The sequence below is a fragment of the Emys orbicularis genome, chromosome 4 (genome assembly GCF_028017835.1).
Source record: "Emys orbicularis isolate rEmyOrb1 chromosome 4, rEmyOrb1.hap1, whole genome shotgun sequence".
Lineage (NCBI taxonomy): Eukaryota > Metazoa > Chordata > Testudines > Emydidae > Emys > Emys orbicularis.
The window spans coordinates 13700164-13718269 of NC_088686.1; the positions used below are offsets into that span (position 1 = coordinate 13700164).

The following is an 18106-nucleotide window of genomic DNA, read 5'->3' on the forward strand; positions in this document are numbered from 1 at the left end:
CTGTGCTGCTCATGTGTTATTTCACCATGTCGACCCTACGGGGACTGTAGCGGCATAGTTGTGGCACCATAGCTGGGCCAGCACAACTCCATAGTGTACTCGCAGACTACAGCAACGGAAGGAGTTTTTCCGTCATTGTAGAAACATCACCTCCCCAGGCGACGGTAACTAAGGCCATGTCTGCACTACAAAATTATGTCGACCTAATTTACGTCGGCATACAGCCACTGCAGTTATTAAATCGCTTGTGTGCACGCACACTTGGCTCCATGGGTCGACAGTGCGCGGTCCTCACCAGAAGCACTTATATCGATTGCACTATCAGTGTGGGGCATTATGGGACGGTTCCTCAAAGCAAGTGACAGTCGACGTAAGCAACCCAGTGTCTACACAGACACTGTGCTGGTCTAACTACATTGACCGCGACTCTATACTGCTGGGCGGGGGGGAGGTGTTACTAAATCAGCATACAGCGGCACTAACGTCAGCAGGAGCCCAATTGAAATGAAGAGACTTCCACAGCTAGGTTGATGCAAAGCAGTTTAAGTTGACTAACTGCATAGCACAGACCAGGCCTGAGTTGCTGGAAACATTCCTAGCTGCATCTACACTGTGAGATAGGTTGGCACAGCTACTGCCGGGGATTTTTCACATCCTTGAGCACTGTACCTACATTGACCTAAATTTTAAGTGTAGACAGGCCTAACTCAAGAGGAATTAACTAAGGCTACATCTACACTACGGGGGGGGGTCGATTTAAGATACGCAAATTCAGCTACGCGAATAGCGTAGCTGAATTCGACGTATCGCAGCCGACTTACCCCGCTGTGAGGACGGCGGCAAAATCGACCTCCGCGGCTTCCCGTCGACGGCTCTTACTCCCACCTTCGCTGGTGGAGTAAGAGCGTCGATTCGGGGATCGATTGTCGCGTCCTGACGGGACGCGATAAATCGATCTCCGAGAGGTCGATTTCTACCCGCCGATTCAGGCGGGTAGTGTAGACCAGGCCTAAAATGTAGATAACTCAAGTTACTTCTGCAGTGAAGACAGAGTAAGAGGACAGATGAAGATACTGATCTCTCCCTACATTTTTAAGAGAAGTTATTCCTGTGAAAAAACAAGGGAAAACTGTTTTTGGACTATATGGGGTAAAAATGGTAACCAGTATTGCGTGGCAGGCAAAGAAATCCCAATTACCCTTTTCATCCTATTAGTTCTGACTTCCCAGCTCTTGAGATGCCCTATATTGTATTTATTCATGCATCAATGGGAGCGGTGTTATTTTGTCCAACTTACTTTTGAGAGTCCTGTGCAATGGGGCTTCCATCACTTCCTTTGGTTGATTATTCCATATTCTAATACATCTCATTGCCAAGATATCTTTCCTGATTCGCAGATTAAGTGTTCTCCTTTCTATAATTCCCATTGTTCCTAGTTATGCCACCTTGGACCACACTAAATAACCCCTTTTTCTGTTTGGTATTTTTAGCCATCAAGTATTTGCAATTTGTCATTTCTCCTCGTTAGCCTTGATTCTGCAAGTGGCTCTGCTTGGGCAATCATCTGGAGCCAGTTACAGGAATGGGGCCTGTGTCATCATCTAGCTGAGCTGTTGCATGTATATAAAGTGCATGTCTGCATGGGAAAACTGACTGCCATAGCTATAGCAGAACAATTATTCTGCTATAGCAATACTGGTATAATTTCCCCACGCGGACACTCTATTCCAGAACAAAAGTGACTTTATTATGGAATAATTACTGGTTAATAATGCTGGTTAATTTCCTCATGTAGACAAGTCCTTAGCTCTTTTATTCTTTCTTCATAGAAGCTGCTCCCTCCAGCCCTCTTCTCTCAACTCCCTCCAATTTGTCCAGCTATTAAATTAAAAGTTGATGTTCTTTACAGTAAGAATTTGCATTGAAATAAGAACTCTATTGCGAGAAGCGAGTTATTTTCTCCTTACCGCTGTATTTTGAGCTATCTCAGACTGCACAGCCGATAGCTTTATGGACAATTTTTCTAATTCATCCTTTTTTCCTGAAGTTTTTTCCTTCTGAAGATCAAGTTTTGTTTTCATCTCTGCGTTCTACATTTAAAAATATAACCATTTTTACAAGCTATTATGTATTGCTTAACTAAAGAAGGAAGTCTCTATATTTGTAAATAGGGCAGTCTCTGGAGCCTTTCAATAAAAAGTGTTATACTAATGGGAAAATTATACTAGAAGAAAAGAACTTTCTACAGGGACACGGTCTATAATTTCTGTGCACAAACCCTACAGGAAAATCCTATTAATAATTCATTAAAATAGAGTATTAATTTAGGCTCTGACCCAGCAAAGACTTATGCACATGTTTTATATGCTATGAACAGTCCCACTAACTTACACGGGACTACTCACGGTGCATAAAATTAGGCACGTGATTAGGTCCTGGCAGTACTGGGGCTATAATTTGTTCTACAGAAAAATATTTTTGTCAAACTAAAAGAATGTAATATCCTTTTACAGTGGTTCTCAAACGTTTGTACTGGTGACCCCTTTCACATAGCAAGCCTCCAAAGGGGGCCCCCCTTATAAATTAAAAACACGTTTTTATATATTTAACACCATTATAAATGCTGCAGGTGAAGCGGGGTTTGGGGTGGAGGCTGGCAGCTCGCGACCCCCCATGCAATAACTTTGCGACCCCCTGAGGGGTCCCGACCCCCAGTTTGAGAACCCCTTAAGATATATTTTATGGCATTTTTCAAAATAGAAATCAAATAAGAAAGACAAAATATAAAAGCAATAAAATAAAGATATTTTTCTTCTCTCTCTCTTCTCATATTAAAGTAATTAAACAGAAGAAGTCAGAATTCAATAGGCAATTTAACAGAATATAAGAAAAATATATATACACACACACACACTCTCTCTCTATATAAAAGTTCTTATATTCTCTTAAATTCCATAGTGTGTGTGTGTGTTGGACCCCCTGTCCCCACTCCAATATAAAGAGTTTGTTTGGAAGTCACTTTCCTTTTGTATTGGTATGAAGGCATAATTTGACTCCATGAGAACAAACTGTAAAATGTTTAGCATAAATATTATTATGATTTATTATTTGTATGATCATAGTACTCGGGAGCCCTACTCATCGACCAGGACCCCATTGTGCTAGGCACTGAATAAACATCAACATTTCAGTATAATTCCTAAAACCATTTCAGTTTTGCAGCTATATTAACATGTATACATTTATGACTGTGGAGTACAGCGCCTGATATTTACCTTTCTAGCCCACATTTCGATTTCATCATTAAATATTTTTATTTCTTTAGCTAGAGCATCTTTCACTTCTTTGACAGCATTCATTAGGTTGATTATTTCTTGTTCTGCATCCCTTTTTTTGTTGCAAAACTCATTTAAAAGTATATTTGTGTTAGCCTTCTGTGCCATCTGCTGGTTCAGTAAGTCTACAGCTTCTTCATGCTGGACCCACAGCCACTCTTGCTCCTTACTGGCAAAAATAAATCAGAGACAGATTATACTGCATACCTGCCATAAGGATTCAAGTCCTGGTCCAAAGCCTGCTGAAGGGGGGAGGGATAGCTCAGTGGTTTGAGCATTGGCCTGCTAAACCTAGGGTTGTGAGTTCAATCCTTGAGGGGGGCCACTTAGGGATCTGGGGCAAAATCAGTACTTGGTCCTGCTAGTGAAAGCAGGGGGCTGGACTTGATAACCTTTCAAGGTCCCTTCCAGTTCTAGGAGATGGGATATCTCCATTTAAGTCAGTAAAAACACTGCAGTGTAGCTCGAGACCTGAACCTTTATTTTCTACCTTTCAATAAAGTAAAGCACACATTAATGACTCCGACAAGTCTAGCACTATATATATATATATATATATATATATATATATATATATATATAAAATATATATATATATATATATATATATAAAATATATATATATATAAAAATAGAAACAAAATAGATATAAAATATAAGTACAGTAGTGCATATAGAATTGCCTGTAATTAAGACTATCTAAGCCTGTCCATTTTAAAGGTTCATTTTCAGTTGCTTATAACATTGTCAAAGTTTTACTTCTTCAGGTGTGAATATTTTCTGAAAGTTTAATAAAAAATAGATGAACTGTTTTCCAACATAGAAGGAATGAAAAATATATCAGTTTTCCTGCTGTAAGAAACTACGCTATGATCTCTTTTTGAACAACTCTAGCTCCTTGGCAGAAAGTGACAGGAACATGAAATCTGGCATGGACAAAGCAAATGTCCCAATATCCCAGTAGGACAATGTGGAAGAGGAAGATTCATGAGGGGGTGTTTGCAGAGATTTTGGCCTGGTCTACAATTAAAGTTTATACCAATATAGTTATGTCACTCAGGGATGTGAAAAATCCACACTCTCTAGGCAGGATACTATGCTGACAAAATCCCCAGTGTAGACGCAGCTGTGCTGACAGACAATGGCGTCTGTTGGCATCACTAATGTTGTTTGGAGAAGTAGTGTTCCCATACTGGCAGAACTCCTCCTCCTGTCAGTGTATGTTGTGTTTATACTAGAAGGTTATGCTGACACAGCTATGCCTGGCATTTCCCCCCAAAGCATTAGGGGGCTATCTCAGCATAAACACCTAACTCAGAGCTCTCTCCCACAGGTGGCGATCTGGGGGCTGCAAATTTAAAACTCTCTCTACTTCTGATTGTCCTCTGACATTCATTGTTGCAGGCAGAAGGCTCTCCCCCGCCACTGTCATCATAGTCAGATCTGCAGTCACTTTCCTATAAGCCAGTCTATCATTACAGCAGGGGGCAGTTGGCATCAGGCAGTGACACAAAAGATCTTCAAAAACAGGGCTGTTACTGCAGCAAAGAACTGCCTAGGAAGATTTGCAGCTCGCTGCAGAAACGAGGGACAAGCACTGTTCACCAGGCTCTGATTCCACTTCATTTCTCCTTAATCCTCTATCAATATGATTTACCGAAGCTTGAGGCAAATATATACATACCACATAGCAGCATTCTGGGTTTCACAAAGGATTTGCTTCTGATTCAGTGATTCGATTTCATACGTGATGTTTTTCAGTGCAGTCTGTAATTGAGTTATCTTAGCAGTACTGGATTCATGGGCTGCACCAACAAGAGCTAGAAAAATAACGTGTGCAGTTGTTGCAAAAAAACACCCCCAAAAAACATGTATAACAACAATCTGAATGTGGCTTATTTTCTGTAATCTTTAACGCATTACTATAGGAACTGTCAACTATAGGTCGCCCCCAGCTGTGATTCTCTTACTTTAGGGATACATTTTGTCTCCCCACTTATATTCTCAGAGTTGGTTAACTTGACACTACCTTCCAACTCCTTGGTAACTACTTCTGGAAGAGTCTGGAGTTTTAAACGGAGATTACTATTTTTTATGGTCTCCTCTTCTAGAAGTTCAAGGGTGTGTCTTCTTAATTTTTCCTGACAATTAACAAATAGGTGATCACGCAAAGGTTAGATTCAACCTCAGTCACTTAACAGAACAATATATGAAAAAGTGCTTTGGGGCTTCTAAACTCTACATTCTCCCCCTTTATACATGGCTACCCTAGCCTAGGCACTCCCACCCTCCAGTTACCCTCCAAAAAACCTCGTCCCATGGAGGGCTGGCCAGAGCCATGTTGGTGTGGCAGCTCCAGGCTTCTCATGTGGGGCAGTCCTTAAAGGGCCAGACCCTCTCCCCACTCCAAAAGCTGTGTTGGGGGAGCAGCTGCGCCAGAACCACATTGCTGGGGCAGATCCTGTCTCTCAGCTTCTATTTTGGGGGGATAATGAAATGTCAGAAAAAACCCCTCAAATCCTGGGCTGGCATACTGGTGTGTCAGCTCCTGGCTGTGGACCACTAGGGTGTGTGTGTTGGAGGCACCATTAAATAGGCACCCATCAAAACTAGGCTAGAGTCACTGCTGAGACTGAAAGGAGCTCTTAAAGGGGCAGAGCCCCTGAAACTGTACAGTGGGTGGGGGAGTTGGGTCAGTGCTGTGCTGATACAGCTTCCAGCTGGAGGTGGGTGGAGAAGAATGGCTGGTCCATAAATAAGTGGTGACCTAGACCTATGCCTAATGCCTGACCTGCATTTTTGTGTCTTCCCTTCAGGTCTGCTAACAGCCAGAGGTGAAAGTAAGCCGGTACGGCAACAGCCAGTACGCCATGCCGGACCAGATCAGCTTCCCCAGGCTGGCGATTTAAAGGGCCCGGGGCTCCCTGCAGTGGCCGAAGCCCAGGGCCCTTTAAATCGTCTCCCGAGCCCCGCTGCCCGAGCCCCGGGGTGGTGGCAGCAGAGCTCTGGCGGTGATTTAAAGGGCCCGGGGCAGCGATTACCGCCGGAGCCCTTCTGCCGCTACCCGGGGCTCAGGTAGCAATTTAAAGGGCCAGGGGCTCCCCGCTGCCAGAGCCCTGGGCCCTTTAAATCACTGCCCGAGCCCGGCTGCCAGAACCCTGGGGTAGTGGCGGCAGGGCTCCATCAGAGATTTAAAGGGCCCGGAGCTGCGCTGCGGTAGCGGCGGCCAGAGCCCCGGGCCCTTTAAATCTCCCAAGTCCCGTGGCTCCCAGCCGCCTCTGCAACTGGTAGCTCCGGGGGTGATTTAAAGGCCCTGGGACTGCCAGGGCTCCGGCGTTCTGGTAAGTCCTTTAACTTACTTTCACCCCTGCTATCAGTTATCTTCACCAGCCTAAGCAAGATGGAAAAAAAAAAGAGGTAGCTCAAGCCGATTCCTCAAATACTCAATTCTACATGCCTACACTTACACCCAGTACACACTGCTTTCCTTAAGTGTAGAAAGACTGAAGAGGTGGCAATAGTATACAAGAAACACAATGAGAATATGAAGGTTTCACTGGAGAGGAATTATATCCTCAATTTGCAGTAAAAGTGAAAAAGAAAACACTTTTGCTGAACTGAGCTAGTGACATAAAAATAACTCATGAATAAGTTGATTAATAAGATGAATAAGGCTAAGATTTAGTCATAGGTATTTTTAGTAAAAGTCATGGACAGATCACGGGCAATAAACAAAAATTCATGGCCCGTGACCTGTTCATGACTTTTACTATATAAATACCCCTGACTAAAACTTAGCAGCTCCTAGGGCCTGGGGGTGCTGCTGCTCTGGGTAGCTCCCAGGACACTGCTGCTCTAGGGGGTCCCAGGGACCAATGGCTAGCCCCTGCACTGGCCAAGGGGGCTGACTGCCCTCAGCCACCCGCTACTCCGAGGTCCCAGTGCCAGGGCGCTCTCCGGGGCTGCCACCGGGACCGCTGCTCGGGTACTCCCCAGGGCCAGCTGCCCAAGGCCACCTGAGCAACGGCCAGTGCGGCTGGCCGCAGGGCACCCGAGCAGCCCTGGGGTCAGCCGCACCAGCCACTGCAGCTGCGAAAGTCATGGAGGTCGTGGAAAGTCACAGAATCTGTGACTTCTGCAACCTCCGTGACAGAATTGCAGCCTTAATGACGAATTACTGAAGAGGAGGGTTGAAACAGGTGAGTTAGAGTAGTAGTGAAGGAAAAAAGGAGAGTTTTATAAGAGATTTACATTTATCAGCGGATAAATTAAAGAGATTTTTTTAAACTGTTTTATTTGAAACCACTTTGGCTTTAATGTCTACCATGGCCTTATGACAGATGCCAATCATCTATGAACAGCCATTCCCAGTTAAGAAATATCACAGATGACACCCTAACCATGCACATGGGAGTTCTCGTCTCTCTGTAGTGAAGGACACTAAGAGTTGCTCCAGGAAAGAGTGCATTGGGGTCAGAGGGGAAAACACCTAGGTCAAAATTATTGATTTGCTTTATTTTTTAATACAGGCTTTTCTATAGTGCTCATCACTGTAGCATCTGGGCAGCTAACAATCCATAAATGATGTATCCTCACAATATCCCTATGAGACACAGAGGTATTCTTCTCATTCATACAGATGGGATTAAGTGAAAGAATAAGGCCCTTATCCTCCAAAGAGCTCTTCACAAGCAGACTTTGCACTCATGTGGAGCCCCATTAATTTCAATGAGGTTCCACCCACACAAGCTCATTGCAAGACAGGGGCCTAAATCACTTGCTCTAAACTAAAATAGGAAGGCTGTGAGAGCGCTGGGAACCCAGATCTGGAGTCCCAATCCATTGCATTGACCACAAGAGCATCCTTCCTCTCTTGACTTCAGTGCAAGTGCATACACTTACACAAAGTGTGGACTGGGCCTAGTCCTAGGGAAGTCCTCCATAGCACTGGCAGCTCTAGTCAGGGTCCATGGGTGCAACTGCACCCACAGACATCGAGCCCACAGTGCACTTCCATGACTGCATCTCATGGCTCCCAACTGGCACCCAGATCCCTTCTCCTGCCAGAACCTGCAGCAGCTCCTCTCAGTGCCAAGCACCGGCGGGAAGCCTCGAGCCAGCATGAAGGTACAGAGGGTGGACAGGGAGCACTCCTGCTTGGGGGGAGCATGGCCAGCATCCAGGTCCCACTCTGCCTTCCCGGCCCTCCTGCCAGAACACACGGCAGCTCCTCTCAGTGCCATGGACCAACAGGAAGCCTTGAATAAGCAGAGAGCACTAAGGATTTAGGTGGGGGGCAGCGGGGGCAAGTCAGGCTGTTCTCCTTATCCAGCCTGGCAGGGAGCTGTGGTGTGGGGAAAGCCAGGGGGAGCCTGTGCCATTGCCGCTGGGGAAGGGGTACCTCATTAGTACGCTCCTGCCCACTCCAGGCTGCAATGGCAACTTCCTTACATCCTGGGGGAAGATGAGAAGGGGAGCAGGGCTGCATGTGGAGCAGAGGGAGCAGGAGCAGGGCTGGATGTGGTACAATACATCCATTGAATTGGGAGGTTACATCTGCCCCTGCTCCAAAGTAACAGAATCCAACATTTTCCCTGGCTGTGTGATTTATCTTGGTAGGGTTGGATTAGTTGGATTATATTATTAGGGCCAAATTGTTCACATTGCAAAGTGCATGCCCAGCTTCCACTGACTTCAGCTGGAGTTGTCTTCCCTTCTCTGACGGGAGAATCTGACCTTCAGAGCAGAAAGTTGCTTATGATACAACAGTAAACTATTAATTTCACTCATTTCACACTGTACATCTTTCTCATGCACAAGTGACTCTAAATACTTTATACTTTCAGGTTTTGTTACCAGTTTCTTAATAGCTTCAGTAGCATCTTCAAGGTGCTGCACAGTTTCTTCACTGAATGCACACGCTTCATTTTTCAGTTGTATTTCTAAATTAAAAACATTGTAAAATTTAAAGCTTCAATTTTTTCCCTTAACCTTAAAATTATATATTCATACTGCTACATTATTCTATAAGTGTTATTCTAAAAGAGAAGGCTTTATTCCAAAACATTTGCTAAATTGATTACTGTCATGGTTCTAAACTAGGGCAGCACCTTTTACATTCCTCAAATTAAAGACATAAGAAATTAAGTATAAAGTTCTAGGGGAACATAGTATGACAGACATGACAAAATACTGGATAAACCTTACTGAACTAAGTTAAACCCTACTGTATTAGGCTTAAGTAGTTTAGGAGTTCATTGTATTAAAATGTAAAGGTTTATGTATTATTGTGGGGCTGTATGGAACTTTTTTAGGAAGAAGACATGATTAATGCAATATTTGGGAAGAATTATGATCTTCAAAGAATTGTTTGGGCCAATACATATGAATCTGGTTTCCTAGGACAATGGTTCTCAACCATGGGTCCGGGGCCCCCTGGCGGGCCGCGGGCAGGTTTCAGGGGGTTTGCCAAGCATGGCCGGCATTAGACTCACTAGGGCCCAGGGCAGAAAGCCCCATCACCCGGGGCTGAAGCTGAAGCCTGAGCAACTTAGCTTCATGGTGCCCCCTGTGGCATGGGGCCCTGGACAATTGCCCTGCTTGCTACCCTTTAACAATGACCTTTTCTGTGCAGAAAAACAGTTGTCATGGCACAGGTGGGACATGCAGTTTTTATAGCATGTTAGGGGGCCTCAGAAAGAAAATGTTGAGAACCCCTGTCCTATAAGCTACTCGGGACGCCTTTTGAAGCTATCCCCTGGAGAGGTTCACATAATCTAGTTCAAACTGGATTCTCCAGGGACCAACAGGCAAAGAAAGATTTTTGGTTAAATAGCTTGATAGTAACCTGATCCACAGCCTTCTTTCTGATCCAGCAAATGGACAGGACCTCTGGTCCACAGAGAGCCCCAATCCTTAAGGAAAAATTGGAAGGACTTTGGCCTACTGAGGTCCCATAAAACAGGGGTTCTAGTTCTGAGCTGGGGCTGTCATGAACTTGTGACCACAAAATGGAGGCAGTGTCTTCACTAGGAAAAAAGGTGTGTTTTTAACTCATAATATTTAACTCTAAGTAAAACCCTAGGCTCTCCCATATTCTTCATTTGACCTGCTAACTTGGGTGAAAACTACGAACTGCCTTGTCTTCACTAGAATTTTACCTCAAGTTAGTGGCCTTCGTGCCAAGTTCTAACTTACGCCCTGTGTACCGTCTGATTCTGACGATCTACCACTTTCATGCTGATGTAACTCCTTTGACTTGAATTAAGTTACTTATGATTCAACCAGCGTAAGTGAGATCAGAAGGGAGGTCCACTGGATATAGTTGGCTTGCATGGGGGTAAATCACAGCAGAATTTGGCCCTGCACTATAGGCCCAGCAGTAAGCAGCAATTAGAGACAAGTCCCTTCAACAACAACATTCTGTCATCACAATCTCTCTATCACTTGCAGATCAAGAGATCTGTGAGCCACTTTCCCCAGAAACAGGATAAATGTAGGGCATACTGTGCAAAAATAAAAATCAATGTCACTAATTACACTGCTGCTTGTCAAGTCTTTTCTTGACTTCTCTTTACCTTTTTCCATTGCTTTAATTCTGTCCTCTCTCCCAGATTCCCTCTTGATTCCTTTTATCTATTTGGTCTTCTTTCTCTACCTCGTGTTTACTTCAAAAGCTAACACTGTCCCCTTTACAGGCCATTACAATGTATCCTTCCTATTTTGTGTTGCTGTCCTTCCCCTCCCTCATTGTGTCTTTCCTTGTTTCCCCACCCTCTCTCTCTGCCTTCCATGGTGGTGGCCTCTCCTCTTGCATTCCTCTTCCCCACCCAATTTTGCAGACAAAAAGGCTGAGCTAGGTGGCCCACTGGGGCAGGCCTATAGGCAGCTGACTATGAATGTCAAGCCCTGAATGGAAGATCTCTTTAACTTTATATGGGAAAGCTCTTTACGAACTGCTGCTTCCACATCCTTGGGCAAAAAAAGAAAAGAAAATGCAGCCATTTATTATCTGACTCAATGCATCTGCCAGTTTTCTGGCATACTTACATTCAGGACCATTTGTTAAATGGGATAGTGCCTACTTACAAAGTGGTATGTAGATTTTTTTAAAGGAGGTAAATCCCAACCAAACACAGGCTTAGAAAGGGAACCTGCAAAACTCAGAAAAGTACTCTTTATCCACAGGAAGATTCTGCTGATGACAAGGCAATATATGCAGGTCTCCACCCTCAGCCCCCTTCTTTGCTCCTCCTACACCTTATATCTGAGTGACTCTCATCCATAATCACAGCTCAATTACCATCTTTATGTTAATAATTCACAAAAATTTCTCTCCCCTCCGAACCTGAGTCCATCTAAACTCAAAATCTCAGCCTGTCTTTCTGACATTTCCTTGTGGATGTCCAGCTATCAAATGAAACTTAACATGACCTATTCTCCCTCCCTACCAAAGACCTCTACTTTCTCTATCACAATCATCCTTCCTGTTGCTCAAGAACATAACCTTGGCTTCCTCTTTGATGTGGCCTGTCCTTTGACCCACACACCCAGGCCATGTCTAAAACTTGCCACTTCTTTCCACCACAACATCTCCATAAATTGACTTTTCCTCTCATAAGAACAGCCATACTGGGTCAGACCAAAGGTCCATCTAGCCCAGTATGCTGTCTTCTGACAGTGGCCAATGTCAGGTGCTTCAGGGGGAATGGACAGAACAGGTAATCATCAAGTGATCCATCTGCTCACATTGCCAAAATTCTTGTCCAAGACCTAACCATCCTGTGCCTTAACGACTGTGATCAACAGTCTGACCTCAATGCCTGTTACCTCATTCTCCTCAAATCCATTCAAAATGCTGCTGCTAAGATCATCTTCATGACTCAGTGCACAGACTATGTCACATATCCCTTTTAAGGTTCTCCATTGGCTCCCTGTTTCCAGTACATCAAACACAACCTTTTTGTCCTTACTTACAAAGCCCCCAACCTTTGATAGTTTAGCCCCTCTCCATGTAACTGATCTGTTATCATAATGTTGACTCCCACCTTCACTCTCTCAATAACATCAGCCTTGATCTCCCAATTCTCCACTTTTCTGACATGCTCTTTCTGCCAGGCCGCCCTTTACACATGAGAAAAGCTCCCAATCAAAATCCATAAAGCTATCATCTTGTCCTGCTTCAAGTCCCTCCTCAAAACTCACTTCCTCGATAAGACAAATGGTAAATTGCAACACGATAATGGCCAGGCAAGTAGAGAGCTGTGATCACTACTACTGGTTAAGCATTTTCACATCCTATTATATGTTACACCATCTCATGCCATTCCGACCCACTTGTTTGTCTCATCCCTCTGTTACATCTTGTCTTTTAGACTGTAAGCTCTTCGGGCAGGGACAGACATTTATTATATATTTGTATGGTGCCTAGGATAATGGGCTCAACCTGTTTGTCAGAAAGCCCTGCCAACATGCCTCCAACCTAAACTAAAGAGACCTACTCAGGGATGACAGGAAATGCAGCCTCCGTCCCCATTCAGTCCTTGAGTTCTCTGCTGAGGCTATCAGTAGTAAATATGTTATGACACAGACATCTCACCACAAGGAACTAGTCCAAGACTAGCAATTCATGTTACATTGGGCACTAAACAGGTATCAGACAGTAACAACTTTCCATCACTATCAACCAGAGTCAGATTTGACTGGCAAACTAAAGGAAAAATGTTCCTTAGCCCATTACCAATCACTAGAGCTGACTAGCCCTCCTGTACAATTTATTTTTAAAATGAATCCAACAAAAGGTTGCCACTATTTCACTGGTAAGGTATTCCACGATCTAATAAAACTTGAGTTTGGAATCCCCCCCCCCATCCAATCTATTTTTTTCTTTGTTCTAGTTAATTCCATTACTCTTGGTTATACCTCCTTGCTTACACTATTCTAAAACAATGCCTCTCCCTAGATAGTGGTTAATCTTTCATCCTGAATCAATTTCTTCCATTCTTAGTTATTGCTAAACCTCCTTACACAAAGGCTTTAGCAGCAAACTACTGATTGCTGAAGTTTCCCAATGTTTTATCTTCTAGCCCTTTCTGTTGTCCCGAGAGTGGGTTTTATTTCTTGTGACAGATATAGTGATAAACGTGCTATCAGATGGTAGATTTATTTTCCAAGGCCTTTCGGGAGCACCACAACCAGCTTCTTGTCAGATATCACCTGAACAAAATTAACACTCAAGTCAGTTCAAGGACTTTCCAAACTCTTAAGGCCCAAAAGATTCTGTATTTTGAGTGGTTGTCAAAAGTGCCTTCTTCCTTCAGATGCCATGCCATGCACTCATTGCAGAAGCTCATAGGAGACCACAGGCATCTGTCTCACACCACCTGTCTCAGCACCTGAATGCAATATTTGCCCAGTGTGTGAAATGTGTTCACTTCTCCAATGTATCAGCAGAAATAGAGGTCAAAGAAGGATTCTTTGCCATGTATGGTTTTCCCAATGTGCTAGCGCTATGTGTAGGTACAGGGGATTTTACACATGTGGAAACATTACCTGCTCAAGAAGATTTTAAAAGAATGGTTTGCAAAAATAAGAAGCAGTAGAACAACATGAGTATCTAGGGAGCTAAACAGATCATTAAATATAGGCTTGCCAACAAGTCTGAGTCCCACAGAGAAACCAGATGGCTGTGTATGTGACAATCACACCAAAGAAATGTATTGTCTACACATATTACCCACCTCCACAAAATGCTAAATTCTGAAGGATTTAGTTCTCTGATTTATATGCATATGGCAGTCAGATTAATAGATAAACACCTCCTGGGTCAATTAGGAACAAGACAGCCCATAGCAATGACAGACAAATAATATTTTAGACACATTTTATAGATATAACTAAAATAATGTGTAACTGATAAGTTTGAATAATACCGATTTTCAAAATCAGGCCCCGATACCACAATGAGCTCTGCATGGATACAGGGGTCTGCCCACAGGAAGCTCATTGAAGGATAGAGGTCTCAATATACCTGCCATAGTGTGGATATATATGAACAAATATATAGTGTAAAATACATATAAAGCATCCCAAGTATATGCCTCCCGAGGTAGCTTTTCCTACTTACACACGTGACAAAAGTTCTGCAAAGATTGTCCTGTAAATAACATTGGCCCAGGGCATACCCTCCTGTGGAAATACCTGTGGGATGGGAATGGGGCAGTTGGGGGTTGAATCCTCATGGAGTTTCCTGAAAATCCATCTGGGTGGGGAAGGGAACCCCAGTGGGATGAGCCATTGTTTCACCCCCGTAACCCGACAAATTAACCCCTCTGGATCCACAGGAGGTAAGAGACATATGCTTGAAGAGCTGATCCCCTCTTCTGCCTCTGGGACCCCCCGACTAGCTGGCAGTGGGGTTGGACAGGGAAACAACTCACCCCCACCCCACTCCCCTACCCCTTTCCCAGCAGCAGGGCTGCTCTTGGTCTGGATCCCACAGTGGGGCTGGAGAGGGGGCAATTTACACCCCAGTGTCACTAACCCCCTTGGCCTTCAGAACCAGAGAGAGGGCAAATGACACCTGAGTATTATGCAGTCACCCTTTGCTCTGCGGCCATGACCAGCCGGTGCCCCGAGCCGGGCCCAGCCCGGTATCCCCTTCACCGCCCCAACAGGAGCCATGCCAAGCCGGTGTCCCCTCCCCCACAGAGCCAGGCCCAGCGTCCCCCCAGGAGCCGCGCCCGGTCCGGTATCCCCTTCCCCGACAGAGCCAAGCCCAGCCCACGGCCGCGCCCAACCTGGGGCCCCACCCAGGATCCACGCCCAGCCCGGAGCTCGCCCCCCTCAGGCACGATGCTCGCCCCCGCAGCGCCTTACGGGGGCCTCCACAAGCGACCCCCTGGGCCGGGCCCCGCCCCGCTCACCCACTCCGTGCAGGTGGCCCAGGGCAGCGAGCGCGGGCTGGGCCGGAGTCAGGCCCCCCAGGCAGGGCGTCTCCATCGCGTCGCCGCGCCCGAAGCAGGCCCCTCGGTTGCCAGGGGAACCGGACGCTGCGAGCCCTCGGGCGGCCCCTAACGGAGGCCGGGCTCTGGGACTAGAGGGCGGGCGTCGGGCAGCGGCCTTGCGGGCTCCCCTGGGACCCGGGGCCTGCAGACAGACAGGCAGACAGACCTGGCTGCAGGGCAAACGGACTGTGCCGCCAGCCTGGGACAGACAGACAGACCTACAGGTTACACAGACTGTGCTGCCAGCCCTGGGACAGACAGACAGACCTACAGGTTACACAGACTGTGCTGCCAGCCCTGGGACAGACAGACAGACAGACCTACAGGTTACACAGACTGTGCTGCCAGCCCTGGGACAGATAGACAGACCTACATGTTACACAGACTGTATTGCTAGCCCTGGGACAGACAGATCTACAGGTTATACAGACTGTGCTGCCATCCCTAACAGACAGACCTAAGTGGCATACAGACTATGCCGCCAGCCCTGGGACAGATAGACCTACAGAGTGTACTGCTAGCCTTGAGACAGACAGACCTACAGAGCACACAGACTGTGCTGCTAGCGCTGGGACAGGCAGACCTACAGGTTATACAGACTGTGCTGCCAGCCCTGGGACATACAGACAGATCTACAGGGCATACAGACTGTGCCACCAGCCCTGGGGGCTGGGACAGACAGACCTAACATTATACAGAATGTGCTGCTAGCCCTGGGACAGATAGACAGACCAACAAGTTATACAGACTGTGCCGCTATCCCTAAAACAGACAGGTAGACCTATGTGGCAACTGTCCCGCCTGCCCTGGGACAGACAGAAAGACCTACACATTACACAAACTGTGCTGCTAGCCCTGGGACAGGGAGATTGACACACTCACCCACCCAGCATACACACTATGCTGCTAGCCCTGAGACAGACAAACCGACCTACAGAGCATACAGACAGTGCTGCCTGCCATGGGATAGACAGACATACAGACTGCTGCCTGCCCCGGCACAGACCTACAGGGTATACAGACTGCGATGCCAACTGTGGCACACACAACAGACCTAGGCTACAGGGCATGCGGCCTGTGCTGCCAGGTCTTATGCTTGTAGGGGCAAATTCAATGAGAGATCTGCACTGCCTGCTTCTATACATGCTGCCTAACTCCTGTATCTCAGTGAGGACACAGTTCAATATTGCAAGTTCAGATCCTCATCCTTCTGTATCAGGATTGCAAAGGAGTCCAGCTGTTTGCTTGGAGTCTCTTGCCTTCCTCTGAGCCATTGCTGGAGACAGGTATTGGAATTAAGTCCAATTCAAAGAAAAATTAATGCAATGAGTCTAGATAAATTGGAGTCCTTAATCCTCACCATCTCAAACTGTAGCACACATAAAGGAATAGTACATACATTATTTTTATGTACTGTCTGGTATATTTGGTAATTTCTGGTCAAAAGGATAGTAACACCAACCCCAAAATTTAAAAAATCATGAGTTAGATCTCAAAATATTATGAGATTGGCTTAAAATCATGAGAATTTTTTATTTATCAGATAATATGTTTTGTAGTCTTTTTATTTGCCTTTTAATGTTTATGCCTTCATTACCTTTGGGTCACATTTTCAAAATTTTCTGCACAACCATATAGGCTAGAAACTTACCTTTTTAAATGAAAGATAAGATTCTCGCGTAATCACATGCCTGTAGGATCTGTGGCTTTAAGAAAAACATCCAATATCATGAGACTTCCAATAAAATCATGAGTTGGCATCGCTGTGCAGACTAAGAGTAATAGAGGTCTGGAGAAATAATCAGCATGATCACCCAACATTTTAATTATATAAAAAAAGAATAATTGAAAATGGAACAACCTTTGCCCTGGAGATAACCCGCTTGCCTTTGCTCACCCATAGATTTATGGCTGTCATCTCATTGCTGAGCAATGGGCTTAAATTGCAGCAAGGGAGGTTTAGGTTGGACATTAGGAAAAAGTTCCTAACTGTCAGGGTGGTTAAACACTGGAATAAATTGCCTAGGGAGGTTGTGGAATCTCCATCTCTGGAGATATTTAAGAGTAGGTTAGATAAATGTCTATCAGGGATGGTCTAGACAGTATTTGGTCCTGCCATGAGGGCAGGGGACTGGACTGGATGACCTCTCGAGGTCCCTTCCAGTCCTAGAATCTATGAATCTATGAATCTAGTACTGGACACCTGTGTTGTTCACAGTTAGTGCCAACATCTGACCCAGTGAGGGACATCCAGTGAGAATGGCATAATTTTTCATCTCCAGTGCTTTGACAGTTTGCATCTTAAATTGCATTATGCTGACAAACGGCTGTGTACTAAAACGAACTGAGCACATGCTATCCATACTGCTATTCCCAGGTCTGGGGTAATCACACTGGGCCTGATCTTGAGCATCCTACTGAAGTCAATGGGAGCTGTGGGCATTCAGGTGCCGATCCTCAAAGACATTTAGGTGCATTCAGTTGCTGTGAAAATCCTGCATCAAAAAACTGTAGGTTTCCTGTAATCATCTACCATAACATAAGATTTGACAACAAAGAGGCCACCTGTTTGTTTTATGGCACGTGAGCTGGCATTATATGAGGACAACTTCCTTTCTGAAGTGACAATGCTCTTAGGTTGTTTATATTTGCCTATGTATGAGCCACTGTTAATTTGCCTCATCCTTAATTGTATATTCCCAGACCAAACCCAAACTCTTTAAGATCGTTAAGGTTGAAAATACATATACATTAATTTGAAACAAT

At 45.1% G+C, this 18106-nt stretch overlaps 1 protein-coding gene across 1 annotated transcript in view; it reads right to left on the reverse strand.

Moving 5' to 3' along the window:
* The window catches only part of CCDC175 (coiled-coil domain containing 175), a 43333-nt gene extending 27998 nt beyond the window's left edge, over nt 1–15335 (reverse strand). The window contains exons 1-6 of the mRNA XM_065402565.1: nt 15260–15335; nt 9192–9277; nt 5365–5476; nt 5020–5155; nt 3276–3504; nt 1968–2090 (exon numbers count right to left, since the gene is read on the reverse strand). Coding sequence (XP_065258637.1) covers nt 1968–2090; nt 3276–3504; nt 5020–5155; nt 5365–5476; nt 9192–9277; nt 15260–15335 — 762 coding nt within the window. The remainder of the gene's footprint in view (nt 1–1967; nt 2091–3275; nt 3505–5019; nt 5156–5364; nt 5477–9191; nt 9278–15259) is intronic.
* Between the last annotated feature and the right edge of the window lie 2771 nt (nt 15336–18106).